The sequence below is a fragment of the Magnolia sinica genome, chromosome 14 (genome assembly GCF_029962835.1).
Source record: "Magnolia sinica isolate HGM2019 chromosome 14, MsV1, whole genome shotgun sequence".
Taxonomy (NCBI): Eukaryota; Viridiplantae; Streptophyta; class Magnoliopsida; order Magnoliales; family Magnoliaceae; genus Magnolia; species Magnolia sinica.
The window spans coordinates 74,386,621-74,412,214 of NC_080586.1; the positions used below are offsets into that span (position 1 = coordinate 74,386,621).

Consider the following 25,594-nt stretch of genomic DNA (forward strand, 5'->3'; position numbering starts at 1 on the left):
TGCCATCTATAAAATCACTTCATAAGGTAACACAGACCTGGATGGAGAGAAAACACAAAAATGAGCTTGATCAGAGCCTTCTATATCCCTAAGAAGTCTTAAATGGTAGGCACCCAATTTCCACTCTTTCCTATAATGTTGCTTACATGAGCTTTAGATTTTCCTGTCTTTAGGTATTATTCCCTAGAAAGATATGGAAAAATGGATGGATGGTGTGGATAAAACATATACATAACGGTAGACCCCACATGGCCGGATTGTGTGGGACGAAAGCCTTTGGCAGGAAGTTCTTGCGCTGGAAATTAGGTGGGGCCCACCGTGATGTTTTTCAGGAATTCACTCTGCCCATCCATTTTGTGAGCTAATTTAAGGAAATGAGACCGGACGTGATCAGAATCCAAGACTCAAGTGGGCCGTACTAAAGGAAAAATGTGGTTAGAGAAATTACTACCATTGGAACCTCCTTGGGTTCTACAGTGATATTTACATGCCATCCATGCCGTTAATAACGCCATTTCTACTGGGATGAACTGAAAACAAAAATGTTAGCATGATTCAAAACTTTTGCGGCCCCATGAATATTTCAACTGTGGACATTCCACTATCACATTTTCGGCTCACTTGAGCATTTGATATGGTTCATTTTTTGGCCTCATGTCCCAAAATAAACTCACAAAATGGACAGACAGAGAAGATTTCTTACAAACATCACAGTGGGCCCCACCTGGGTTCCCAGCGCAGGAACTTCAGGTGAAAGGCTTTTGGCAGGATATTAGCGTCAGATTGTGTGGTGTGCCACAAGCCAACTTCCATTTTGGGCTGATGTCACCAAGTTTTGTGAGGCTCACCATGATGTATGTGTTATATCCACACCGTTTGTCTATTTGGAGAGATTAGAGCCTAACAATGAGTCATATTAAAAGCTCATGTGGACCATGCCACAAAAAACAGTGGGGAAAATGATTCCCACCGTTAAAACATTCATAGGGTCTATCATGATGTTTATATTCCATCCAAACTGTTCACAAGGTCATACAGGCCTGGGTGAAGGGAAAAACCAAATATCATATTGGTCCAAAACTCCTGTGACCCCAAGAAGGTTTCAATGATAGATGTTCAGTCCCCACTGCTTTCTTAGGTGTGGTCCACTTGAGCTTTGGATCCGTCTCATTTTTGGGCTCTGGCCTTAAAATGTTCTCACCAAATGGACGGACAGTTTGGATATAACACATACATCATGGCGAGGCCCACTAAACTTAATTGTTGACGTCAACACACACCAAAGGTCACCTCATTGGCTCCCCATGCGGATTGGCTACTGACGCTGCGGGGGCAGGCTATTGGTCCCACCATGATGTAAGTGTTGTATCCACGCTTTCCTTTTAATTTTCCAAATCATTTTATGGCATGAGCCCAAAATTGAGACATACCCAAATCTAAAGTGGACCACACCACAAGAAAATAATAGTGATTGAACACCCATCATTAAAAACTTTTTAGGGCTCACTATAATGTTTATTTACCATCCAATGTATTCATTAGGTCACACAAACCTGGATGAAGGGAAAACTCAAATATGAACTTCATCCAAAACTTTTGAGGTCTCTAAGAAGCTTTTAATGGTGGGCGTTCAATCACCACTCCACATGAGATTTGGACCTTTCTCATTTTTGGGATCATTCCCTAAAACGATATGGATGAATGGATGGACGGCGTGAATAAAACACATACATTATGATGTGGGCCACACAACAACATCCAATGGCTAGGGGCTACTAACATCATCAGTACGCAATGGGGATCCACTTAAGTGAGTGGGATGCCTGACTGTGGGGCTCACCCTAATATTTTTGACTACATTCATGCTGTCCATTCATATCGAAAGCTCATTCTTAGGCATGATCCAAAAAATGAAGCAGATCCAAATGTCGGATGGGCCATAGTACACGAAACTATGATAAATGACAATTAAAAATATCTTGTGGGCCACAAATGCTTTGGATTAAGATGATATTTGTGTGGTCTCTTCATTTAGGTCTCTTTGACCTTATCAATAGGTTGGATGACAAATAAAATTTTGGTGGAATTCATGAAGTTTTTAATGGTAGGGATTCAATCACGATTGTTTTCTGTGGAGACCGGGGTAAATGTGTCAAATTAACAAATTTCAGACATTTCGGACATTCGTTAACAAACAGATTATTCTATACTCAATACTTAATTTTCTGACTTCAGGTTTGGACTTTAGATTCAAATTTCAGATTTAGGCTTTAGACTTCAGAGTTAACAAATAGGCCCTTACTCTGCTTTGAATAGTATATGAATTTGATGAATATGTTGGATTATGTTCATGCTATGTATGTGATGATAGGACATAAGTGATTGGATGTGCGTGGTGATGCATGGTGACGATGACATATATGTGTGGATGTTAGGGGTGGGCATCGAGCCGAGCCGAGTCGAGGTGGGCCAAGCTTAGCTTGACTTGTCCATGATGTTCTCGAGTTCGAGTTCGAGTTCGAGCTTGAGATCGAGCTCGGCCTCGAGCTCAACATTGAAGCCTGGCTTGTTTATCAAAGTTGTCGAGTCGAGTTCGAGTCGAGCTAGTGGTTCGAGTCGAGCTCGAGCTTGTTGGATGAGAAAGTAATGGATTCTGTTCTTAATCCTCCTCTATTGATTTAGAAGAGAAGCTAAATAAATTTTTTTTTTTTAAAGAGGCATTTTACATGACGCTCCACCAAGCAAAATTCATTTTTGGTTTGACCCGGCAACCAAAATAGGTTGTAGTTCATCTTCTAGCAGTCCAGAAAAATCATTTGTGCGGACCCTATGATAGAAGAACCATGGGGCCAAAAGCATCCTCAATTGTATGTTCTGAATTACCCATCATCAAGGCCATACTTTTTATTGGATAGGATTTTGAACAGACCTGAGACCACAAAAAGTGGGACCCACCGTATTGTTGCTGTTCAGATAAAATCGCAGTTTTCGTTACCTTGCAGATGATCTGAGGACTTGTAGCTCACAACATATTTAGGAAGGATATGTCTATTCATGTGAGTGCTCCATGTAATAGACCATTTTGGATTCAAGAGATCATCAACACCAACATCAAACTCTTCGCTGCTTGAGTGAAAGCAAAGAGATCCCACTTTAACTTTCTCCGCATTCCCCACAACTTTAATATATTTATTAATCGAGCTGAGTCGAGCTCGAGTTTGAGCTTCGAGTCGAGTTGAGTGGAAATGCCCCCTTGTCGAACTCGGCTTGAACTCAACTCGAGCTTCAAATAATTACCTTGAATCAGCCTGAATTGGCCCTTCAAGCCGAGTCAATCCGAGCTGACTCGAGCCGAGTCGAGCGATTTTTTCGAGCTAGCTCAACTCGTGAACAGTCCTAGTGGATGTGATAATCGGATTGTATGGAAATGCTACTTATGTGCACATGTTGGGTTGTGATTAATTGGACCACCATATATGCTACCTTGAATAATAGCAAGCGCACCTACCACCGTGTGATGGCATGACACTTATACACAAACTTATTATGGATTTATGAGATGGACCATTTAACCCTTATGTACAATTGAATATGTTGGTATTGCAGCCCAGCTCTTGAGTAGTTAAGGCCCATTTACATGTGGGGTTTGATACATGTTATGAGTATATTGGTACCCCCTTACACGTGATTGATATACGCTTTTCGTGGTGAGACTGCATGTGATTCTGGCCTTATGACCAGTGCTGAATGATGGATTGATGCTAGTTGTGTTATTTGTAGTTAGTATGCCTTGTGATGTGAGGGGGTGTCACATAGCCATATGGCCATGTGTAGAGAGTGTGCACCAGACCACCGTCTTGCTTAGTTCGTAGTTACTTTTGCCTAACCTTGGGATGTTGCACACATGTTGTACTTGCACGCACACATTCGTATACATGCATCATGAATGATGAGTGTATAATGTGCATAGTGTGATCATATGGAGATCATATGCATGTGGTGAAAGATGTTGGGGGTGTGATGCTCGTGATGGAGTATGTGGGATGTTGGGGCGTGATGCTTATGATGGAGTATGTGTGTATCTGATCTGGTCCGAGAGACCGTTGACATTGGTGCTTGATGCATGTTGTATGGATGTTGTCATATATCTGGTGCATGATAATTGACCATGGATTGAGGTTGGATGTGGTTATAAGAGGAGCCCAATTGTCATTAGGGCTACCTCGAATGGATACATGATGTAGAGTGGGTCGTAGACAGTTTCATGGCCAAGATGGATCAGAAAAGGCCCAATCGATGACAGAAGTGATCCGGGCCGTCGGACCTTAGATCGGGCGTATCTCGCAATCCGGAATGAGTTATATATGATTTTGCGGTAGAATGAGCTATTTTAGTCAACCAACCCTACTATGCCAGGTTGCGCAGCCCGAAATTGCGAAAAACTCCTGGATCGTCGGCCGTTTCCCTGTTTTAATTTCGTTTTTACTATGAATAGTAAGTTTTAGTTTGATTATAACGATCTTCATCCGTCGGGCTTTAGGAGTTGCGCCCAACGTGAAAAGAGCTTAGAATAATTAGGAGAACGGTTTGGTGAAGCCAATAGGACACTTACTATTTTTGGCCGAAAACCTTGCGCACTAGTAGACATCACGACCGTCTATAAATAGTAAGTTTACTATTTATAGTAAGTCGCGAATTCTAGGAGTTTTAGTTGTAGTCTGATTCTGATTTCTTTCTCATTGCTTGGTACCCCTATTAAAAGGGTTGTGAACTCGTTTTTATTCATTCATTAATCAAATTCGAATTTATTAGAATTTATTTCTATTTCCTGCTTTCTTTCCTCGTGGACTCGAGAAGTCTCTGTGAGCAGTTCAGAGAAGTTCCGTGGATTCGGAATAGTTATCCTCTGGAGGAAGACGGTGCTCGACCTGATCACGTCTTTCCCTGCGTCAATACATGTCTTAGGTGCATAGCATTGCTTTGTGTGCAATTATGTTGCATAAAGTGCTTATGGATATCATGACATTTCTTATAGCATCATTGTATGATTGATTGAATGCCACAAAAACAAGGCAGTTTATTGATTTAACCAGTACAACAACATCATGGTTAGTATTATGGACATCGAAACTTTAAGTTTCTTTACACGGGCCTCAGACTCTTGGGTGAAATCTCATGAATCTTGAGTGGTACTATCGAGCCTCATCGTCAGGATTGGGTGGATGTCATGGGTCACCTGATGTTGAAGACAATGTAGGCCTGACTCCTGTTGGCTTGATTATGTGAGAAGAGGTTCGACCAAGCCTAACTAAAGATGTGAAGCGAATGTGGTTGGGTTTGACTAGTCCCTGAATGGGCCTGTTACCGGTGTGCTAAGTGGGTTTTGGCATGGCTATAGGCCCCCACCAATGATGTGGGTATGTGAGGCCTCTATCTTACGGGTTTTGATCCAGTTTGCTCTGGATATCATGATCGGATGATTTACAGTTGGGAAATGTCCTGAGGTGTGGATTTAGAGTGAATGATTTGCATGCTTGCATACACTTGGCATCTTCTTGCATCGCATCACCTACATTGCATCTTTTGGTGGTATTGTATCGCTCATCATGCCTTAGTTGTGTACACTGATGTTTCCGTAGTTGTTGCATGCTTGTACACTGCACATACTCAAAGCCGCTCATTCTTTTTCTATACACATGCCATTCTTTTTCTATATTCTTTTTAGGATAAGAGTAGCTCGGTGATCTTCCTTTATGGATGCGTTTGTCTCTTTTGAGATGTAGCGCGATGAATATGCTGTATGTATGTTTCAGAAAGTCTTATATTGTAAAAACTCTATACATAGTGTAAACCGTCTTTGCTTGATATAGTGATAGCAAACCCCTATGCATAGATATTAATTAAAAAAAAATCGCTCAAAATCTTTACCGTGGTGTGCTGAATTTAGTATAAGGTTACCAAGTGCCGGATTCAAGAAACCATATACAGAAGCTGTGAATCTGAATTTGGAGTGTGATGACTAAAACGAGTCCTAAAACCATGCTATGAAATGATGAAAAAAATACTTCACCATTCCACGGTGAAAGACAAGAACCGGACCATTATCATGTGCACACATTCAATGCACCCTACACAAAAAAACGCACAATCAACGACAACAAGAACCGAGCTCTTCGACAAACGTTCCTTGTGTACATGCACGACAAAAAGCCGAATATATATATATATATATATATATATATATATATGTTTGTGAAAAATGCTTATATATTTTAACTTATTTTAAAAAGTCAAAATAGGATCCTCTACTAGAAAACGTGCATAATATACAGCCCAGACCAATGGGACTCTACTTCCATTGTCTGTCGAAGAAACAAACGATCATAACCATCCAGTCTGTGGCTTGCAATTATACGGTTAAAAGATGAATGCGACATGAATCTGTTATTCACACCAACAGCCCGGAGTACAGTTGGAAATTGGTGGCTAAGATCCTCCAATTAAACTGGTAGATTTTTCAGGGATATCTATCTGCGGTGGTGCCCAACGATCCAATGGTTGGGATCACTGATCCATGGGTCGCACTTGTGCAAACGTACGACTAGAATATACAGTGTAGAATTGGATTGGTTTCTTCATTATTTATTTATTTTTGTTTTTTGTTTTTTAGTTTTGTTATCCATTTGCAATGGACGTATAGAAAAGAGCCGCCCTAGTAACTCGAGCAGGTATAGCCACGTGGTGAAACTTTCTTGAAATCCAGCCCGTCCATCAGATACACTGTCTCATGTTCACCTTGGAACCAACAGATCAAGACCATTCAAAACTCGGATAGGCGACACACTAGGAAAATGTTTGGGTGGGGCGTCCACCATTAGCATTGTGTTGGGCCTACCGTGGTGTTTATATAACATCCAATCCATTCATCTGATGTGTCTGTCAGGATGAAAGGATTACTCAAAAGTCGCAGTATTCTAAAACTCATCTCGTCCAAACAATATGATTTAAAGGTTTTATTTATTTTTTTAATGTAATTTTAAACTAGAGGAATGATGACTCACCTGATATTTTATATTAAGGATAAAAAAAAAGTTCTGTTGTACCTGATAGACGGTGTGGATTTCATGCAGGTTAAATGGTATCCCAACGTTGGAGTAGGTTACCCCAGTTTGGTACCTACGCGACATACCCAAGAGTTTTCCACAGAAAACGCCTTTTTTTTTTTTTTTTTTCCTCGCTTGCCATTATTCTAAGTTCCGTAAATACCAATGCGCAGGCACATCTCAGCGGACGCGGATTAGCTACTGACAGGTTGAGTAGCGAGACTCCCTACTGAAGTGACGTCACCAAGTTCCGTGGTCCCACATAATGATATATGTTTTGTATCCACGCCGTCCATCCATTTGGAGATATCATTTTAGGGCAAAATCCAAAGAATGAGTCAAATATAAAGCTCCAGTGGATCCCACCAAAGAAAACAGTAGGAGGGTGACGGCCACCATTAAAAACTTCTAAAGGCCACAAAAGTTTTCGATCAAGACGATATTTATTTTCCCCCTTCTTTAATGTCTTTATTAACTTGTGAACAGTTTGGATTTCAAATAAACATCATGGTATGCCTTAGGAAGGTTTCAACGGTGGCCATCACTCTCCCCACTGTTTTCTGTGGTGGGGTCCACTACATATTTGGATCTTTCTCCTTCTTTGTATAATGACCTAAAATGATGTCTCCAAATGGATGGACGGTGTGGATATAATACATACATCATAGTGAGGCCTACATAGCTTGGTGACGTCACTTCAGTAGCGAGTAGACTACTCAGCCTGTCAGGCCTACAAACTTACTCCCAGTATTCATTTTGTTTGGTAAACCAATTCCGAATTTTCAGATGAGGGCATCTAGGCAGCGGGCCCACCTGATCAACTGCTCCAGATTTTTCCCACGTGTGCAGTTTTGGCACATGTGGGGCTTGCATGGGGCTGTGCAAAACAAGCATGTAGGATTGGCGAAGAGCCATACACAACAATACTGCGACGAATACCAAGCTCTCTCAAGCTCCATTGAAGTCACCGCCCCTTTTGTCTCCTGGAATCCTGGCCGTTGTTATTTTAAGATGGATAGCTGGTTCCTTGAGAGGGACATCCATTGCCATCATCCCACCAGAGGAATCCTACTCACACACGGTTCCTTGCATAAGTTTATTGAACATGGGTTCCTGAGATGACACGTGGCAACAGTATACAAGATCCTGTCTTCTCATCCAGCTGGTCCCAGAATCAGTTTGTAGGACAATGATCACCCATTTCTTGGATGGTTTGGATCGAACGGTTGAAACCGCTGGATTGCCTGTGTTTTGGGTCATGGCCCATCCATGTTGAGGCCTGCTTGATGAACGGTCTAGATCGTAGAATTGTTTCGGTACGAACGCACGTGCATACGGGTAGCCAAATGTGTGAGTTTAGCACCATTTATTAATGGTGGCGAGTTGTCCACAATGACATGGTTCACATGTGTAGCTAGCAATCCACCGTAGGGAGGTGATAACGTATAGCTATGGTAGATCCGTATTGCTCCCATTAGACGAGGTAGGATTATCTTTCAATCTGGATTGTTAATCTAGTGGGACCCACTATGGATGGATACTGTTTCAAGATATGAATAGATCAGATGATCCTAGCCATCTAAACCGTTGCCTTCAAATCAACGGTGATGGCTATGCTCTTCTGACAAGAATGATATTTGAAACATCATCCATCCATTATTGGGCCCACTATTTGACAGTTGAGATTAACGAATAACTTTTTCACGAATGATATATATAGAGAGATGACCATACCATATTCTGGTTCTTCTCGCCGTGGTAACAAATATCGTTCTCCGGCAATTTATCGTGAGATTTTCATATTTTGACAATTTCTCACCATAAAGGATGATGTGCTAAAAATAAAAGATAATTTTTTTTATAAACTAATAAATATATAGTTATAAATTAAATTATTGGTTAAAAACTCCATAATTCCACGAGAAAATCCCGAGAAATTTTGAAAATCCCATGATAATTTGAATAGTTTTCAAGAGAATATCACGATATTTCAAAATCTGGGCCATATATCTCAAAGTGCTTCCGGCTCTACCCTGCTATCTCTCAATGGGGTCCAAATCATGGGCCCATTTTGAATGTAGCATAGCTCAAAATTCACAATAAAAGTCCATCTTTACCATCTCACAGCGGCTACTGTATTTGGAATCGTCACTGTCCAGTATGACTCCCAATTGGACGGTTCAGATTATCTGATCAGTGTGATTTTTGGGACATTCCATATTGGATGGTTCAGATTGTCCGATCACTGTGATTTTTGGGACATTCCATATTGGATGGTTCAGATTGTCCGATCACTGTGATTTTTGGTACATTCCCCATAAACATTGTGGCCCATGGTTTAGATGGTCTACCAAGTGCAAGGTGATAAGTCACCAACATATAAGCGATGGTAATGAACGAACACGACAATCCTGTTTTCTCAGTATAATTCACACTTTCACAGCATAAATTCAAATTCCTACAAAGCAACAGAGAAAAGGGAGATAGAGAGAGAATATGCAAAGGAAGGTGGTGGAATTTCGTACACCCCAGCACCCTTCTTCAGGGTCCAACAATTGGGGTGGTGCATCTCCCTTGCTAGCAAGGAACTTACCAAAGGAGTCCCTAGAGACAAAATACCTGAAGCTCAATTCCATACGTACGCGCGATGAGATCTTCCCGGCCAACGACGACATAATCTACATGCCGCCGTCGCCCCTGCTGCCGCCCAAGTCCTTCAACCCGCCTCCGACGCCACGTCGCAGCTTCTTATCAAAGCTACCATGGCTGCACAGGAAAAAGAAGACCTTGGGGTCCACTCAGAAGAAGAAGAGTCGATGGCTACCAGATGGTGACTACCGTAACAGGTGGCCCCAAGGTTGGTGCTGAAAATATATAACTTTTTAGGGCTCACATGGACTCATTTCTATAAAATGGGTTCTCGCAGAATCAGTTTTTTTAGCATGTATTCCACATAACAGAAAGTGAGATGGGTTTTGTAAAAGTGTATCCAAATACACAACGCAAATTGAAATTGACCCAAAAATTCATTTAAGTGTTAAATGTGGCCTTTTAAAAGATGCATCTAAACAGGCCTTTACTTTGATTTTGCCTTTTCCTAAGATGGATTGGACTGTTTCTTATATATTGATAAAATGTTCTTGTTATAAGTAGATATGCTTCCTTCATGTGTGCATATGGGAGGGTCTGGTAGTTTTTTTTTTTTGTAGTTGATTTTGGTGATTGAATATTCGAAGATATCTAAGAAGTGGTAGTACACCAACCTGTAAAGAGAAAGCAAGTATGAAATAATAGTAGTTGATGCATCAGATGGACCATGTCACATGTACTTTTATTATTCTATTTCATTGTGAACTATTCTTTCCCATTTTCCTAGAGAATAAATGGAAATTTCTCTGGAGTCTCGATGGAGGGAGAAAAAAGGAATGACGAAAAGGCAGTTTTAGACCATATATGTTCAGCTTGCCATGATTGGGCTTGAGGGAAACATGATTCATTTGTAGGGTCCTATGTTCGAAATTTTTGGAAATGGATTCTAATGTAATCTATTGCTTATTTTTTCTTTATCTTTTTATCCCTAAAAAAAAAAAAGCAATGAGCAAAATGCCATGGGATCGGATTCCTGTTGGATGGTCGTATTTTGAATTGTTGTTAAGCCAAGATTATGTTTCTGTAGGAATCTAAAATGGTTTTTGAATGTCTGATAGTGGCTTTTGCAAGTATCCAAAGAGGATAAACAGAAACTTGAAGACTTGATTGAGCCTTTACCTTAAAAAAATAAAATGAGATACAGCTAAAACAACGGGCATATACATTCAGGCCAACCTTAGCTAGAATTGTACGGCCACCTATCATATAGCCAAAAAAAAAAAAACTCTAAACTTTGGCCACGAGCATCTCTAATGGAACCCAAACCCACCCTATCAAGAAATAAGTTACCATGAATGCTAGTCTAAGAGTTCACTCCAAACAGGGTAGCCATTGATTATCCCATAAGGAAGCAGTTCCAGTTCCATAGAACGAGGAGGGAGCCTTAAGGGGAAATAAAAGAGAACTGTTAGAGCAATGGAAAAGATGGGCCTTTCTTTCATAGAGAGTCACACCAGTGCCCTCTTTCAGAAGCGCCCTTAGAATCTAAGCCCTTTGAAGGGCCTGTAGTTGTAGCTATGGCCACACCAACCTTTTCGTACTTATTGCTCTGGGTTCTGATCTATATGACCTCTGGACAGTACAAAGGGGGAGCCTACATTAGATTTTCGGTATCATAATATATAAAGAGATAAAAGGACAGTTTTAGATGTCCTAGTTGCAATGGGATGCTTGGATGGTTGAATCACATGTCTATGCAATACATTGGCTACCATGTAAGAACAACAATGATAAAATCATGATTATACCCAATTGATGAATGGCCTACTGAAGAGACGTTTGAGATTGTTTAAGGAAACCAAGATGAGCCATCTGTTTGTTGGGGCCCTCAGCGGATTACTTATGGGTCTAAAGGGTGACTTCAATCAGAGAATCAAAGCCATTCCATCCATGGCTTGGAAAGAAAATGGCAATATATTAAAAATACAAAAAGCCAACTTATGTATTGGATTGGATTGGATCGTCTAACCAGTGTGCACTGCTTTTCACGTATGACAGGTTGTATTGTATCATTTTCCTTTTTTCCCACCAGCGTGCCTTTGTGCAGGACATTTATTCCATGTAAAGGTTAGGTCCCACCAAAAAGATAACCTGGCACAAAAATCAAACTACTCCGTTACTCAGGTGGGCCACACCTTTGAAATCAATGGAAAACCAGTGGCAACTGAACCTATAGGTGTGGCCCATTTTATAAGTGATTTTATGGTGGGGCTGAACATTTGCATGAAATAGGTGTCCTCTGCAAGTGGCATGTTTGCAGGATCGATAGGCCATCTATGATGAGTTATATATGGCGTTGTGGCTTCATAGGGGAGCAGTTCCTGAGCTGAGTTTCCGTGGTGAGTTGGCTTTTTTTTTTTTTTTTTTCCGAACAGGATATACACACACACACACATGGACGGCCCCTGGATAACAAAAAAATTCCACCGAAGCCGCCTATCATATCCATATACAAAGGAATCCCCGATTAGAGGCTAGGAACTAACCTTGGATTCTCTAATCACACCTAGACCAATTTTATCTAACATGTACAAACCTCTAATGCAGGTTGGTAAGTCTTTCGCAAACTTGAACAGAACATTGCCTTGCCTATCCACCCCGAATTTTGCCAGACTCTCCGCCGGTCTGTTCCTTTCTCTAAGAATGAGAGAAATCACAAAGCTACCCCTCATTCTAAGGCGTTCGATCCTCGACACCCAATATCTCCACTTCCATGCTGGCTTGGAGCTGCCACTGAGAGTATCCACCACAAACATGGAGTCCAATTCCAGCATTACCTGATTGAATCCAAAATCAACACGTAATACCAAAGCGTCGTGGACCGCACGGAGCTCAGCCCTATTATTTGTCCCATTCCCATATCCCAAAGAGAAAGCAAAAAGAAGATTACCGGATGGCCCTCTACAAATACCGCCTCCCCCAGACGGCCCTAGATTGCCTGCAGCCATGCCGTCAACATTCACCTTCACACAACCTGGACACGGTTTGGCCCATTTAACAATTTGGAAAGAATTTGGCGAGGGACGATGGACAGCAATGCCCAGATTTCTGTAAATTAGAAGCTGGAGGGTCTTGTTTGGGTTTGGGTTGGGCAGCTCGTTGCCGGTCTTTGCTAGGAGCCTTTTGACACGGCCAATAACAACACCTACATTCAGAGTAATACCGTCATACCTCGCTGCATTTTTGGCTCATTGGATTTCCTAGGTCATCAAGCATGGGGAGAAATGACGAAGCTTGGATGAGCTCCCTCTAGGAATGTAAGAATGCCACCAAACAGAAAGCCTGTCGACAATCGAGTAGGCATGGAAAGGGATGTTGAAAATCTCGCTGAAAGCCTTCCAGGCTTGAACTACCAGCACCCCACTAATGAAGAGATGATCTAGCGATTCAGCTTTTGGAGAAAATTCCTACTGGACGTCACAACAAACACACCTAGAAGCTAGGTTGATATGTTTTTACTTGATTTTTTCATCAACTGGAATCGCCCCCTGGATAACCCTCTACATGAAGACCGAAATCTTGAGAGGAATCTTCTCATCCCAAATCCACTTGGCCCATGGTTTGATCTAACCTCTCAATCTGCAAATATCCCAACCTAATTTGACAGAGAAATGGCCCAAGCGATCATGGGGCCAGAAGCATTGGTCTGGCTCGGACGATGTGCAGATACCTCCCTGGATGATTTGCTGCATAAGTTCATCTGGGAGGAGAGCAACCGCAGGAGATAGTCGGTTCAGCCCCTTCAAATTGACAACATCCTGGATTTTTAACTAGAGAAGATCTTCTGGGATTTGATGGGATATGCTTTTGGTAAGAGGACCTAAACCGGACCAGTTACAGTGCCAAACACTGATTGAACCATGGCCCACTTGCCATTGAATGTTGCTTTTCGGAAGAGGGAAGAGCTTGCTAATACATTTTCAGAGGGGGGACGCATAGGTTGGAGGGGCACTGCCAGACTAACCGGGATGGAGGGAGCCGTACTTGGAGGAAACAAAATCATCCCAAATACTGTTACTGACATTGAACTTTGTAGACCAAGCCAACTTTAGTCTAAAAGCCTTCATGACCTCTTTCAGTTTTCTAATTCCAAGGCCTCCTTCTTCCTTTGGCATAGATTCTTCTCCAATTCACCCAATGGAGTTTTTTCTTCCCATCATGCCATCCCCAGAAAAAATTAGCGAAATTGGTTTCCATGTTGGCTAGAATCTGGGTTGGGATAATGGCTACAGCCATGGAGTGGACAGGGATTCCGCAAAGCACATGGTTGATCAACGTGCCTCTTCATGCTCGCGATAAGAATCTGGCTTTCCAACCTTGAATTCTGACTTCAATCTTGTCAATCAATGGTTGATACACAACACATCTGGTCCTGCCTCTTATCAAAGCCACCCTCTAATAGTTGAAAGCTGATGCTGAACTGGGGATCCTGATAGTTCTTTCAATTATTTGGACCCTTCCAGATGGAAGCATTGAGGAGAAGTAGAAGCAGCTCTTCCTTTGATTAATCGTCTGCCCTAATGCATTTTGATAGATGGATAGAAAATCTGCAGTGGTTTTGAGGGATGTTAGACCGCCATTAAGGAAGAGAACTGTGTCGTCGGCATAGAGGAGGTGAGAAATTTGCTTGCATCCCTGCTTTAATTTAAATGGCTTGCACTTACCACTAGACACCAAGGCAGAGAATCCTTTGCTCAACACCTCTGCAGCTAGAATGAAGAGGCTTGGAGATAAAGGATCTCCTTAGCGTAGACCTCTTGATGACTTGAAGAAACCCACGCCCTCACCGTTTATTAGGACAGAGAACCAATTGTTGTTCCAGCATTTTTCGACCATGGCTATCCAGGAGGGGCAAAAGCCAAAACGAGACAACACCTGTTTCAGAACATCCCATTCCAATTTGTTGTATGCCTTCTCCATGTCCAATTTGAGGATAATGTTTCCGCCTTGGACCTTTCTATCTACTTTTCTTATTAGCTCTTGGCCCAGGGCAATGCTCTCGGCGATAGAGTGACCTCTAACAAAGGCACCTTCTTCTAAAGATATCAGCTTCGAGAGGAGAGTGGCCAACCTATTGGAGATAACTTTGGCAAAGATCTTGTATATATACACAGTTACAGAGGCTAATGGGCCGGAATTCGGAGAATTTCTTTAGAGCTGTAATCTTTGGGATCAAGCAGATGAGGGAAGAATTGAATTCTCTCGGAAGTGAACCACCTTGGAAGAGGAAAGTAGCTGCTTTACGTATGTTGGCTCTAACAATCTCCCAGCTAATAACAAAGAAGGCACCAAAAAACCCATCCAGCCCAGGGGCATCATCTCTAAGGTGGGTTGAGACCGCGATTTTGACTTCATCAACCGATGGGATGGCCATCAGCAGCCTATTATCATCTTCTGAGATGAGATGAGGGATGATGTCCATAATGTTGCCTGTCTGAGGCTGCCTCTCCGATTGGAATAAGTTTGAGAAGAAATTAGCTGCTTCCTCCTTTATAAGTGATGGGTTGGTAGTATTTTCTCCTGAATTCAGTTGAATGTCACCGATACTAGCTCTTCTAGATCTAACTGTGGCTGACTGATGGAAGAATTTTGTGTTTCGATCTCCTTCCTCAAACCAGTTGTTGCGAGCCTTCTGTTTCCAAAAAAATTCTTTTGCCAACTCCATCTGAGACACACGTTGCCTCACCTCAACTAACATTGTTTGGTTGACCTCCACTAAATCTATCTGTGCCTAATTCTCTAGGTGTTACAGGTTCTGTTCGACTACCTTTAATTGATGGAAGATGTTCCCAAATGCATTCTTGTTCTAGTATTTTAAGTGATTCTTCACTTTTCTGAGTTTAAGCATTAGGTTGATCATCAGCCTGTCTGATAGATCTTCCTCCCACACCTCTTCGATCACTTGGAAATAGCCTTGGTGCAGGAGCCACATTCGCTGAAAATGGAATGGTTTCGCAACAGGAGTAGGGGCCCTGGGGAAATTAAGGAGTGGCGCGTGATCAGATTTTGTACAAGGTAGATTTTCATGTGGAAAAGCGGGAATTGATTAATCCAATCTCCGTTACATAGCACCCTGTCGAGTCTTGCCCACACCTGTGCAGTACCGGTTTGATTGTTGCACCAGGTGAATATGTTCCCAGAGAATCCAACATCCATCAGGCCTGTATTCTCCAAAGCTTTAGAAAATTCATCGGAGCTGCCGCGGTTTTGGTACTTGCTGCCCCTTCTTTCATAACTTGATAGGACTGCATTGAAGTCCCCGCCAACTACCCAAGGACCTGGCGCGCTTCTAGCCACTGAAGCTATATATATCTTCCCAAAGAGCTCTCCTTTGAATTTTGGACCACTTATCATACACAACAGATGGATGAAAATTTAGAAGTGAGTTTTTGATGTAGAGCGGGTCGCGGACAGTTACATGGCCAAGATGGATCAGAAAAGGCCCGGTCGACGACAGAAGTGATCCAGACCATCGAACCTTAAATTGGGCGTATCTTGCAATCCGGAATGAGTTACCTGACATAAAATATACGATTTTGGGGTAGAACGGCTACTGAAGCCAACCAACCCCGCTACGCCCGGTTGCGCAGCCCGGAATTGCGAAAAACCCCTGGATCGACGGTCATTTCCCTGTTTTAATTTCGTTTTTACTATAAATAGTAAGTTTTAGTTTGATTATAACTCTTCATCCGTCATGCTTTAGGAGTTGCGCCCAACGTGAAAAGAGCTTAGAATAATTAGGAGAACGGTTTGGTGAAGCCAAATAGGACACTTACTATTTTTGGCCGAAAACCTTGCGCACTAGTAGACATCACGACCGTCTATAAATAGTAAGTTTACTATTTATAGTAAGTCGCGGATTCTAGGAGTTTGAGTTGTAATTTGATTCTGATTTCTTTCCCATTGCTTGGTACCCCTATTTAAAGGGTTGTGAACTCATTTTTATTCATCAATTAATCAATTTCGAATTTCTTAGAATTTGTTTCCGTTTTCTGCTTTCTTTCCTCGTGGATTCGAGAAGTCTCTGTGAGGAGTCCAGAGAAGCTCCGTGGATTCGGAGTAGTTATCCTCATCACGTTCATCCCTGTGTCAGTTTTGAAGCTGAATATTAAAGGAAATCATCTGGTTTAATTTCTACACAACAGATACAGTTAGGTTATTATTATATAAAAACCAAAATTTCCCCCCAACATCTCCATTGGAGAAAGAAGAGTGGAAGCCCAGCTTTAGACCCACTTCCACTCCTTTTTCCTCCCTAGCCATTGGTTTTAAAATGGTAAGATACTAGGGATTTTGGTTGCGGACAATCCTGCGAGTTGTCCTGAGGGTTGCTGAATTGGTGACCCCTCTGGCATTCCAAATAAGGGTACTATCCATCCGTAACATTTTTGGAATTAACAACTTGCCTCTTTAGTCTTCTAAGCTTCCCGTTCCATTCTTCTAGGTACAGACCAATCTTACTTTTTGCCATTTTCTCCCCCCTATTCTTTTCTTTCCTATCTTGGACGATCTCCTTGGCTGAGGTATTACATACGACTCGTTGCAACAGAGCATCTGCTGGTGGTTCTGAGAAGATAGGGAGTCTAAGTCAAGGTCTGTAACTTGGATGACACTATCTTGATCTTGTTGCATTTGTGTTTCCTATAGATGATCCTATTCTGGGGGGTGCTTCATCATTGCCGTTGCTGATTCTGCTACAGGTTAGGGGATCTGCATTATGTAAGGGATCATCTCCATTTCTCTGGTTGGCGAGGTAAGGGGAGAGGTCCACTGTGAGATCCAGGGGAACATCTACCAGTCTGCTATTCTGAGTTCCTTTTAGTAAATCACCTCTGTCTACACTATAGAGGGAGAAGGGAAGATCTCCAAGTTCCTTCCTCCTGTAATCAATCCCATATTTCATAATTTGAAGAGGAGAATTGCCTTCAAATCGTGAGAGATGTTGTTGTTTGTTGTCGGGTTACATAGGGCTATCTAGTTGTGGTGCATTCGGTTCGACCATATGGGGAAAGGATTCATTGGGTGATGTATCTTCGTTGTCTTGACTTTGTCTTGTTGATGGCTGTTCTGGATGTTATGCTGTTGTAGTGTTTAGAGTTCGCCTCTCCTGATTTAGATCAAATTCATGGACTGGCTCACTAGGAGCTGGCAGGGAGGAAGGAGCTTTGCTAGCCTCTAGGTTGCCTACAGACATAAAGTGAGGTTATTGCCTATCCGCTAACTCTGTTAGCTGCCTCAGGCTAAGCAGTTGAGCCTTAATCTGTTTGACCATCTGTGGCTGGGGGTCTCTAGAGAATATTACTTGCCTTTCCTGACTGCACCTAATTGATCTCTGATCTGGATGTTGGGCTGAAGAATTATTGTGGATTAACTCTTAATCTTCCACAGTTCCTAGCATGTATGGAGATGGCAGGGGGAGGGAAAAAGGCTAGAATTCCTTCTATTCGAGCTTACTTTGTTTGGTCTATGTAGAACTTCATTGAGATCCTCCTGACGTCTATCACCTTGGGTCAACCTGAGATTGAGCAGAGGAGTTCTATGAACTTCTCTGTTCGTGCCATCTTCATCTAGTCTATGAGGGATTTCATTGAGATCTTTCAGATTCAAATCTATTGGGGCTAACCTCAAACTGAGTGACGTACTCCTCTGCATTTCCAAATTGTTTATTTGGGGCTCCCCACAACCGATTGTGTTCTTATCTGCATTTCTTCAAACACCTATAGTGCGATCTGGGCTAGCTCTACTCTGATTGATTTCGGATGCCATTCCAGCATGATTATTATCAAAGGATTTGTGTCCAAAGGAGCCCTCCCCAGACATGCCAATTGCTGTGGACGTGAACTTCTTTTGCTCGCCATTCAGTTCTCATTCATAAATCTGTTGAGCCGGTTCCACCCTAGCTGATACTAGATACTCCTTGTCAGTAATGATCAACTTGATTGGTTTGTTGATATCAACTCTTGGCTTCCTTTTGGTTTTAACTCTGGCAAACATTTGAAAGATGCCATACTTCAAACAGGTATCGATCTATATCACATTGCCAAAATCATTAGCTAGGTCTACTATAACTGACTCCATCCAGGCATGGGCCGGGATGCCATATAGATAGATCCGGTTACCTTCCCCAAGAGGATGGAAGTTTGGAGTCCAAGGAACTAACTCCACTAGCCCCATTGTATGAATCAAGGAAGAGTCGGATAAGAAATCTGACAATTCTGCTTTAGTTTTGAAAATGATAAGGAATTGGACGCATGACAAATGGGCTATATCGATAGAGGAGGCTACAAATCTTGAGTTCCTGAGATCTTCGACAAGGCTCAAAATCGAGATTGATTTAGATGATATAGTACCAATCAAACCCAGCTCAAGTTCTTGTAGTCTTCTCGCCACTGATTTGGGATCTGCCACAGTAATAGCTGCTTCCTCGATTTTGTCATGTTTAGGCGGAAAGGATTTCTCCCATCCTTGTTGATATGGGTGGCTGTGTATTATTGTTAATTTTACTAACCTCTATCATTCTCTTGATGGGGGATTCCAGAGGTATAACATTGGGGGTTCGAGATCTAGGGTTTGCATCTTTCACAAAAACAATCCTTCCGTCGATTCTGTGGCCGTCCAATACCCCTTTGGTAGCCCTGGCATCATCTTCATACCAGAATCGCATAAATGCGTAGCCTCTAGATTTGTTGGTTCCCGGAAAAGTGGGTATGTATACCTCAACAACCCTTCCATATCTTTGGAAAATCTTTATCAAATCCATTGGTCCGCAGTCGAAAGGCAGGTTTCCTATGAACAGGGTAAAAACCCCCGTTTCGAATGAGTGGTCTCCCATTTTTAGTAGATTGCCTAGAAACTAATTCCACCCGCAAACGTTGTTGCTCTCAGATGGATGCTGTGGAGGCTCGCCAATGCCTTGAAGAGGTATGACGGGCCCTTGATGGAGCTCTCTCCCTAGGGCGACCTCTCATGAGCTTTAGGATGCTACCGTGGTGAGTTGGCTTGAAATATCACTAAATTGAGTTGATGCACCGCCAGGTTTTTGAGTCGAGTCACTTTATTTTTGGAACCAAAGTTTCGTGAATTTATATGGGGCCCAATCATCCTTCATATGATCTCAGTGGACCATAGAATAGGAGGGTTACACCTTGGATCACACATGCTCTCAATTTCACCTTCATTGGATGATTGTAGCCATTCAAATAATTAAGGTAGTGAAAAATGGGCGATGTGATCATTTGGATGCTCAGTTTTATGGCTCTAGCTATATATACAATTGTGGGTACTTTTGGCTTATGCACTAGAGTCTTTGTTCATCTAGCGTAACCTTCATTATTTGTCACAGATGGGCCCACTTGGGTCCCATGTTGGAGTTGACACTGTGCTAGGGTTGGGCTCCATAATAATACAAAAAGGAGTAATTAAAAGCATTGCCATGCAATAAGACAGTACAATGTCTTGAATAATGCACCTGAACCCGAACTGTACAATTGTGATGACATGGCACTGAGTCACTGTTAGCACGGTTATATTAAAAGAAGCCTAAACAAAAGCGCAATTAATTTGTCAATGCTGGTCCAATCCTAAGAAGGACACGACCTAATCCTATATAGGGCATGATGCAATTAGGCTTTAGGTGCATCTAGATCTAAGAAATTCAATCCGAATGAAGAGAAATTTCCGTTTGAAGTGTGAATTTTAACCGGAATAGGCCATTTGGGGCCAATTGGCCTACAACTAGGTTGCATCTATTCCTTTCATGAGAAAATGTGTGCTTTCAGCTCAAAAATGAAATTTAGGAAAAAAACAAAACACTATTTTTTTTAGTAATTTTGATTTTTATAGTATTTTCTTATTTTTAGAGTTTTAGATTTTCATCTTTTTTAAAAATTACTCCTAATTATGCGAGGACTCCTAGAGCAAAAGTTTATCTAGATTTTTTTATTTTTTTTTATTTTTAAGAAATTGTGCTTTAAAAGTGTTTTGCTATAATTATGACTTTGATTAGGGTTAATTTTTTTTTCTATTTTTAGTAATTACAAATTTTGGTTTATTTTTTCTTTATTAAATGTGTAATCGAAAAATTTAGAATTTTTACACATTATTTAATAAAATATTTAATTTTTTTAATTTTTTTTTTCTTGTTGATTCAAAAAACTACCTTGTGGATTCAAGGTTTTAATCACTCATGGAAGACAATGATCTCATCACTTTTCTACGCTCTTCCTTACGTGAGTTGATATTAGAGCGAAGCTTTTCCTCGGTTCGATGTCATTTAACAATGGTTCGAGCAACAATTTCATGGAAGATGCTCCAGGGAATAATCCTATGATAAAAGCGGCATTGGAAGCTTTTAAGTGGGAGAATTGATAAGCCATGCAAGGACTGCAAGTGACAATCGATTGTTTGATGAGAGCTTTATGGTAGACCCATGTTCGTAATGATGAGCAACATGAAATTGTCGATGGAGCTCCCGATCAGTATGTTCATGGTGCGACATTGGTGATGAATCACATACCATCATGCGATAGTGGTAAGTTACATATCACCACTCTGATCGTGAGGAAGATGTTGCATACATCGAAGAAAGAGATAGATCTGCAAAGGCACAACATCTTTCAAAAGAGGTGCACCATGCATAAAAGAGTTTGTGATGTGATCATAGATGGTAAAAGTAGTGAGAATACCATGTTAGCGTTTATGGTGGAAAAACTGTAACTAAAGACAGAAAAGCCTCCCTCTACGTACACAATTTTTTTTTTTTTTTTTTTTTTTGGTTTTTTGTTTTTTTCATTTCAAAAGAGAGAGTTATAGGGAATGAACAAAAGAGGGTAGGCCACCTATCATATACCACCTCTGTACATCAAAAGCATTTAGAAGCAAACTAGTGGACATGGGATCAAGAGGGCTAAGTGACGGTCCGAATCGAACTAAGGCCAACCTTGTCGAGAAAAACCAGGCCCTTTGTTTGTCTGGGAAGGGAGACAAAATGATCATGACAATTTTTCACTTGAGTCTCGCTCCCCACTTTTGCCAAGCTATCTGCTGGACCATTCCCTTCACGGAGAATGTGGTGGAATGTGAATGTGCCGGATAACCTCAAGTTGTTGATCCTATCTACCCAAGGTTTCTAGTTCCACAGGCATCTTGATTCACCTACAAGAATGACAATCACCAGCTTTGAATCCGATTCTACCATTATCCTGTTGATCCCTTTAAGAAGACATAACTCTAAACCATCACAAATTGCATGTAATTCTGCACTATTATTAGTACCAAACCCATAACCTGTGGAGAAAGCGAAGATGAAGACAGAAAAGCATACCTCTCCGTACACAATTGAATGAATTAAAAAAAATCAGTGAAACAAAGGTAACTAAACGATTTCATATTTCATATTCCATTTTTCATTAGTAAATATTATAAGGACCAAGTAATGTGTGACATGGTTGATATAGAAGCTTGTCATATGTTACTTGGTCGACTATGTGATGCTATGCATAAATGCTGGGATAATATATTTATTTTTGTTAAAAATGGTAGAAAATTATTCTCGCCTTATAGGAACGGAGAACTAACCCAAGACTTTTAAAGTGGAGGAGTAGTCTCTTGTAATCGAACATGATTTCATCAAACAATCTAACAAGATGGGAGAGATAAAAGTATTATTTGAAATGGATAAAGATGTGGAGTCTGTGAACATCTCAGAGGATTTGAAACCAATGTTGTACGAGTTTAACGTGATTCTGCTCAATGAACTTCCTAAGGAGTTACCTCCCATGCAAGATATACAAAATCACATTAATCTTGTCCCAAGAACAAGTCTTCTTAAGTGCCCACATTATCAGAAAGAATGCGATATCTTGTAAGCACAAGCGAAGGAACTAATCCACAAGGGTCAAGTTAAGGAAAGCGTGAGTACATGTGTTGTCCCAGCTCAGGAGCCTAATGCAAAGTATAAAGAAAATGTTGATAAATATCGGTGCTAAAAGAATAGTTTGAGTATCATGAGCCAAGTCCCTTAAGTAACTTAAGGATGAGTTTTTTCCAAGTGGAGAGGTCTGATGTAGGACGTGGTGTAGAGACACTCTTAGCACAACTATACCAAAAAAATCCTAAACAAAAGTGCAAGTAATCCATCAGATGCAGGCCCAATCCTACGTAGGGCATGGTGTAATTGGGACCAGGAACATCTAGATTTGACAAATTCAATCGGAATAAGGAGAAATTGCCATTTGAAGTGTGAACAGTAAATTAACCATAACTTTTGATTCAGGTATCATTATGGGGACGCTGTTGAGGGTCAAATATTGCATATTATCCCCCATTTATTACTTGGTTTTATGAACATGATAATGCTTAATATTCTATTTTAATCATGTTTGTATTGCAAGGTGAATTTAAGAGCTTGGATTGAAAAAGATACTAAAAGCATGGATTTAACACTCAAGAATCACCAAAGCCAAGGATGGATCTTATGAGATCAAAATTGAAGAATTCACATGCCAAAGATCTAAGAAAACCAAGTGAGGAATGAAGAGAATTGAAGACTTAAAGTGAAGAAAAGGAACTCTAAAAATCTGCATCCATCGACTAGTCTAAGCCTATCTTTGACCAGTCGAAGGCTCCTGCTCGACTAGTTGAAGATTCCTCAACTCGAACTCTAGCTATAAAATCCTCAAAAATCTTGTCATCCTCGACCAGTCGAAGGAAACCCTTGACCAGTTAAAGGTGCCCTCGACCAGTCGAAGGATTTCCTCGACCAGTCTAAGGTTACGCAGACAGCACACGGACTGTGTAAATTTGAGGCGGTTTCTGAATTTTTTTAACTCGATGCGAAAGTTTGAGTTGCAAAATTATAAATAGGAGTCCTTAGGATGTTCCTAGGCATCTTCTAGGGTTTAAGGAGTGGAGCAAAAGTGTGGAGAAGTAGTCGCCAATAGTTTTTCTTCCTTTTGCTTAATTGTTTTTATGCTTTTCTTAAGAGATTCTAGTTCAATCATATCTATAGTTTGCTAAACCTCTTAGTTAGGGCTAAGAGGTGAAGCTTGTAGTATAATGAGATGTTTTCTATTTCTTTGATTCATGTTTATGTTGAACTATCTTTGATTCTAATTTAATATTTAAGAAATACTTTCAGTTTTTAATGGTTTGTTGTGACTTAAATTACAATATATCTGTGATAGTTTTGAGTATGTTCTTTTCATGTATTGAGATTGTAAAATTAAAAAATTCTATTGTTCACCACATCCCTTGGGCATGGTTGAGTGACAAAATCCCTTCTGCTATTCATGATTCTCTTATGTTTGGTTATGAGAGTGATATATTCTATTGTGAGCTATTGTCTCCTGGTCATGGTTTTGTGATGGAATCACTTCTAGTTCTCACATCTCTCATTGATTGAGAATCAGGTCAAAAGAAGTTCAAATTTGGTTTTATTGAGATATATTCTAATTGGATAAGATAGGACTCTGATTTCAGTTGTGTCCTTGAATTAAGCATAGATCTCCCTGATCTCTACAAGTGGATCCTTGGAAACCCTAGTTACCACCTTTGAATTTATTAGTTTTAATCACTTTAATCATAATTATACTCTCAATTAATTTAGATTTAGATTCACATCTTCTACTTCTAGTTCTAGTTACTTTCAAAATGTTAATGAGATTAGGCCCTATGGATTCGACCTCGGTCTCACAGAGATTATTACTGCATCGCAACCCTACACTTGGGATTGTGAACACGCATGACTTATGAATTTTGACGGGAAGAGACCATTTGGGGCCAAATGACCCATAATAGAGTTGCATCTGTCCGTTTCATGAGAAAAAGTCAGCTTTTAGCTCCAAAATATAATTTTAGGAAAAAAACTATTTTTAGGAATTTCATTTTTGTAGTATTTTCTTATTTTTAGAGTTTTAGATTTTCATCTTTTTAGAAATTACTCCTAATTATGCTAGTACTCTTAGAGAAAAAGTTTATCTAGAAATTTTATTTTTAAAAATTAAGCTTTAGAAGCATTTTGCTAGAATTAGGACTTTTATTTGGGTTATAATTTTGCTATTTTTAATAATTACAAAATTTGGGAAAAAGTTGAATCAATCTTATTTAAGCGTATGACTGCATGAAATATTCATCGCACTAGGGATGCCCATCCGGTCAGACTAATACAAGTGACCGAATCATTTAAAAAGTTGACTCATCTCACAGTAAACAAAAGAGTTATTTGAATAGTGGTCCAGGAGCTAGGGAAAATACCCCATGAAATGGTACGTGTTGCCACAACATTTGAATTACCCACCTGATAACGGCTGCGTGTGATGAATGTATGATTAATATAACCTTTATTAATCCGATTCGCAAATAGCCATTTAATAAGCCTTTACAACTAGTGACTAATCTTGATCCAACTAGTAGACCTCACCATCTCTTCATAATTTATGATTCCAATTAAAGGGTTCCTTCCAACAAAACCTACAAAGCATAACAAAGCCAATAAAGCACAAATTCTACATAGGGATGCAACCAAAGGGATCTCAGCCAACAAATCCAACATAAGGCACGACAAATTTATAAATGGTACGACTATAAAAAAAAATCCATGTAATTCAATTCAAGGTGCAAAATAAGCCAACAAAGAACGAATACAAGTATTCTATATATCCAGAAAAATCACATATAATTAACCTTATTAAGACATGTCATAATTCATATCCACATGAGTTTTGCAAGATAAGGATTATATTCATATGATTATATATTTAAGGAGTGCATATACGTGAATCAACCTAAACAATAGGCTAAACATGTTATGTGTTGTTATACCAAGGGCTAAGCATGTTACATTC

At 40.6% G+C, this 25,594-nt stretch overlaps 1 protein-coding gene and 1 long non-coding RNA gene across 3 annotated transcripts in view; one reads left to right on the forward strand and one right to left on the reverse strand.

The window, feature by feature from the left end:
• Positions 1 to 9,496: 9,496 nt before the first annotated feature.
• Positions 9,497 to 25,594, reverse strand: part of LOC131226209 (WAT1-related protein At1g21890-like) — a 36,635-nt gene continuing 20,537 nt past the window's right edge. The window contains exon 7 of one of the 2 annotated variants that reach the window (XM_058221977.1): positions 9,497 to 9,869. In XM_058221977.1, the coding sequence (XP_058077960.1) occupies positions 9,782 to 9,869 (88 nt within the window). In that variant the 3' untranslated portion in view covers positions 9,497 to 9,781. Of the gene's footprint in view, positions 9,870 to 11,164; positions 11,325 to 25,594 lie in introns of those variants that run through there. The other variant, XM_058221978.1, reaches the window with a different exon arrangement.
• On the forward strand, positions 16,854 to 17,691 carry LOC131226212 (uncharacterized). The gene is made up of 3 exons (XR_009161685.1): positions 16,854 to 17,196; positions 17,302 to 17,345; positions 17,453 to 17,691. It is a non-coding gene; the product is annotated as an uncharacterized LOC131226212 (long non-coding RNA).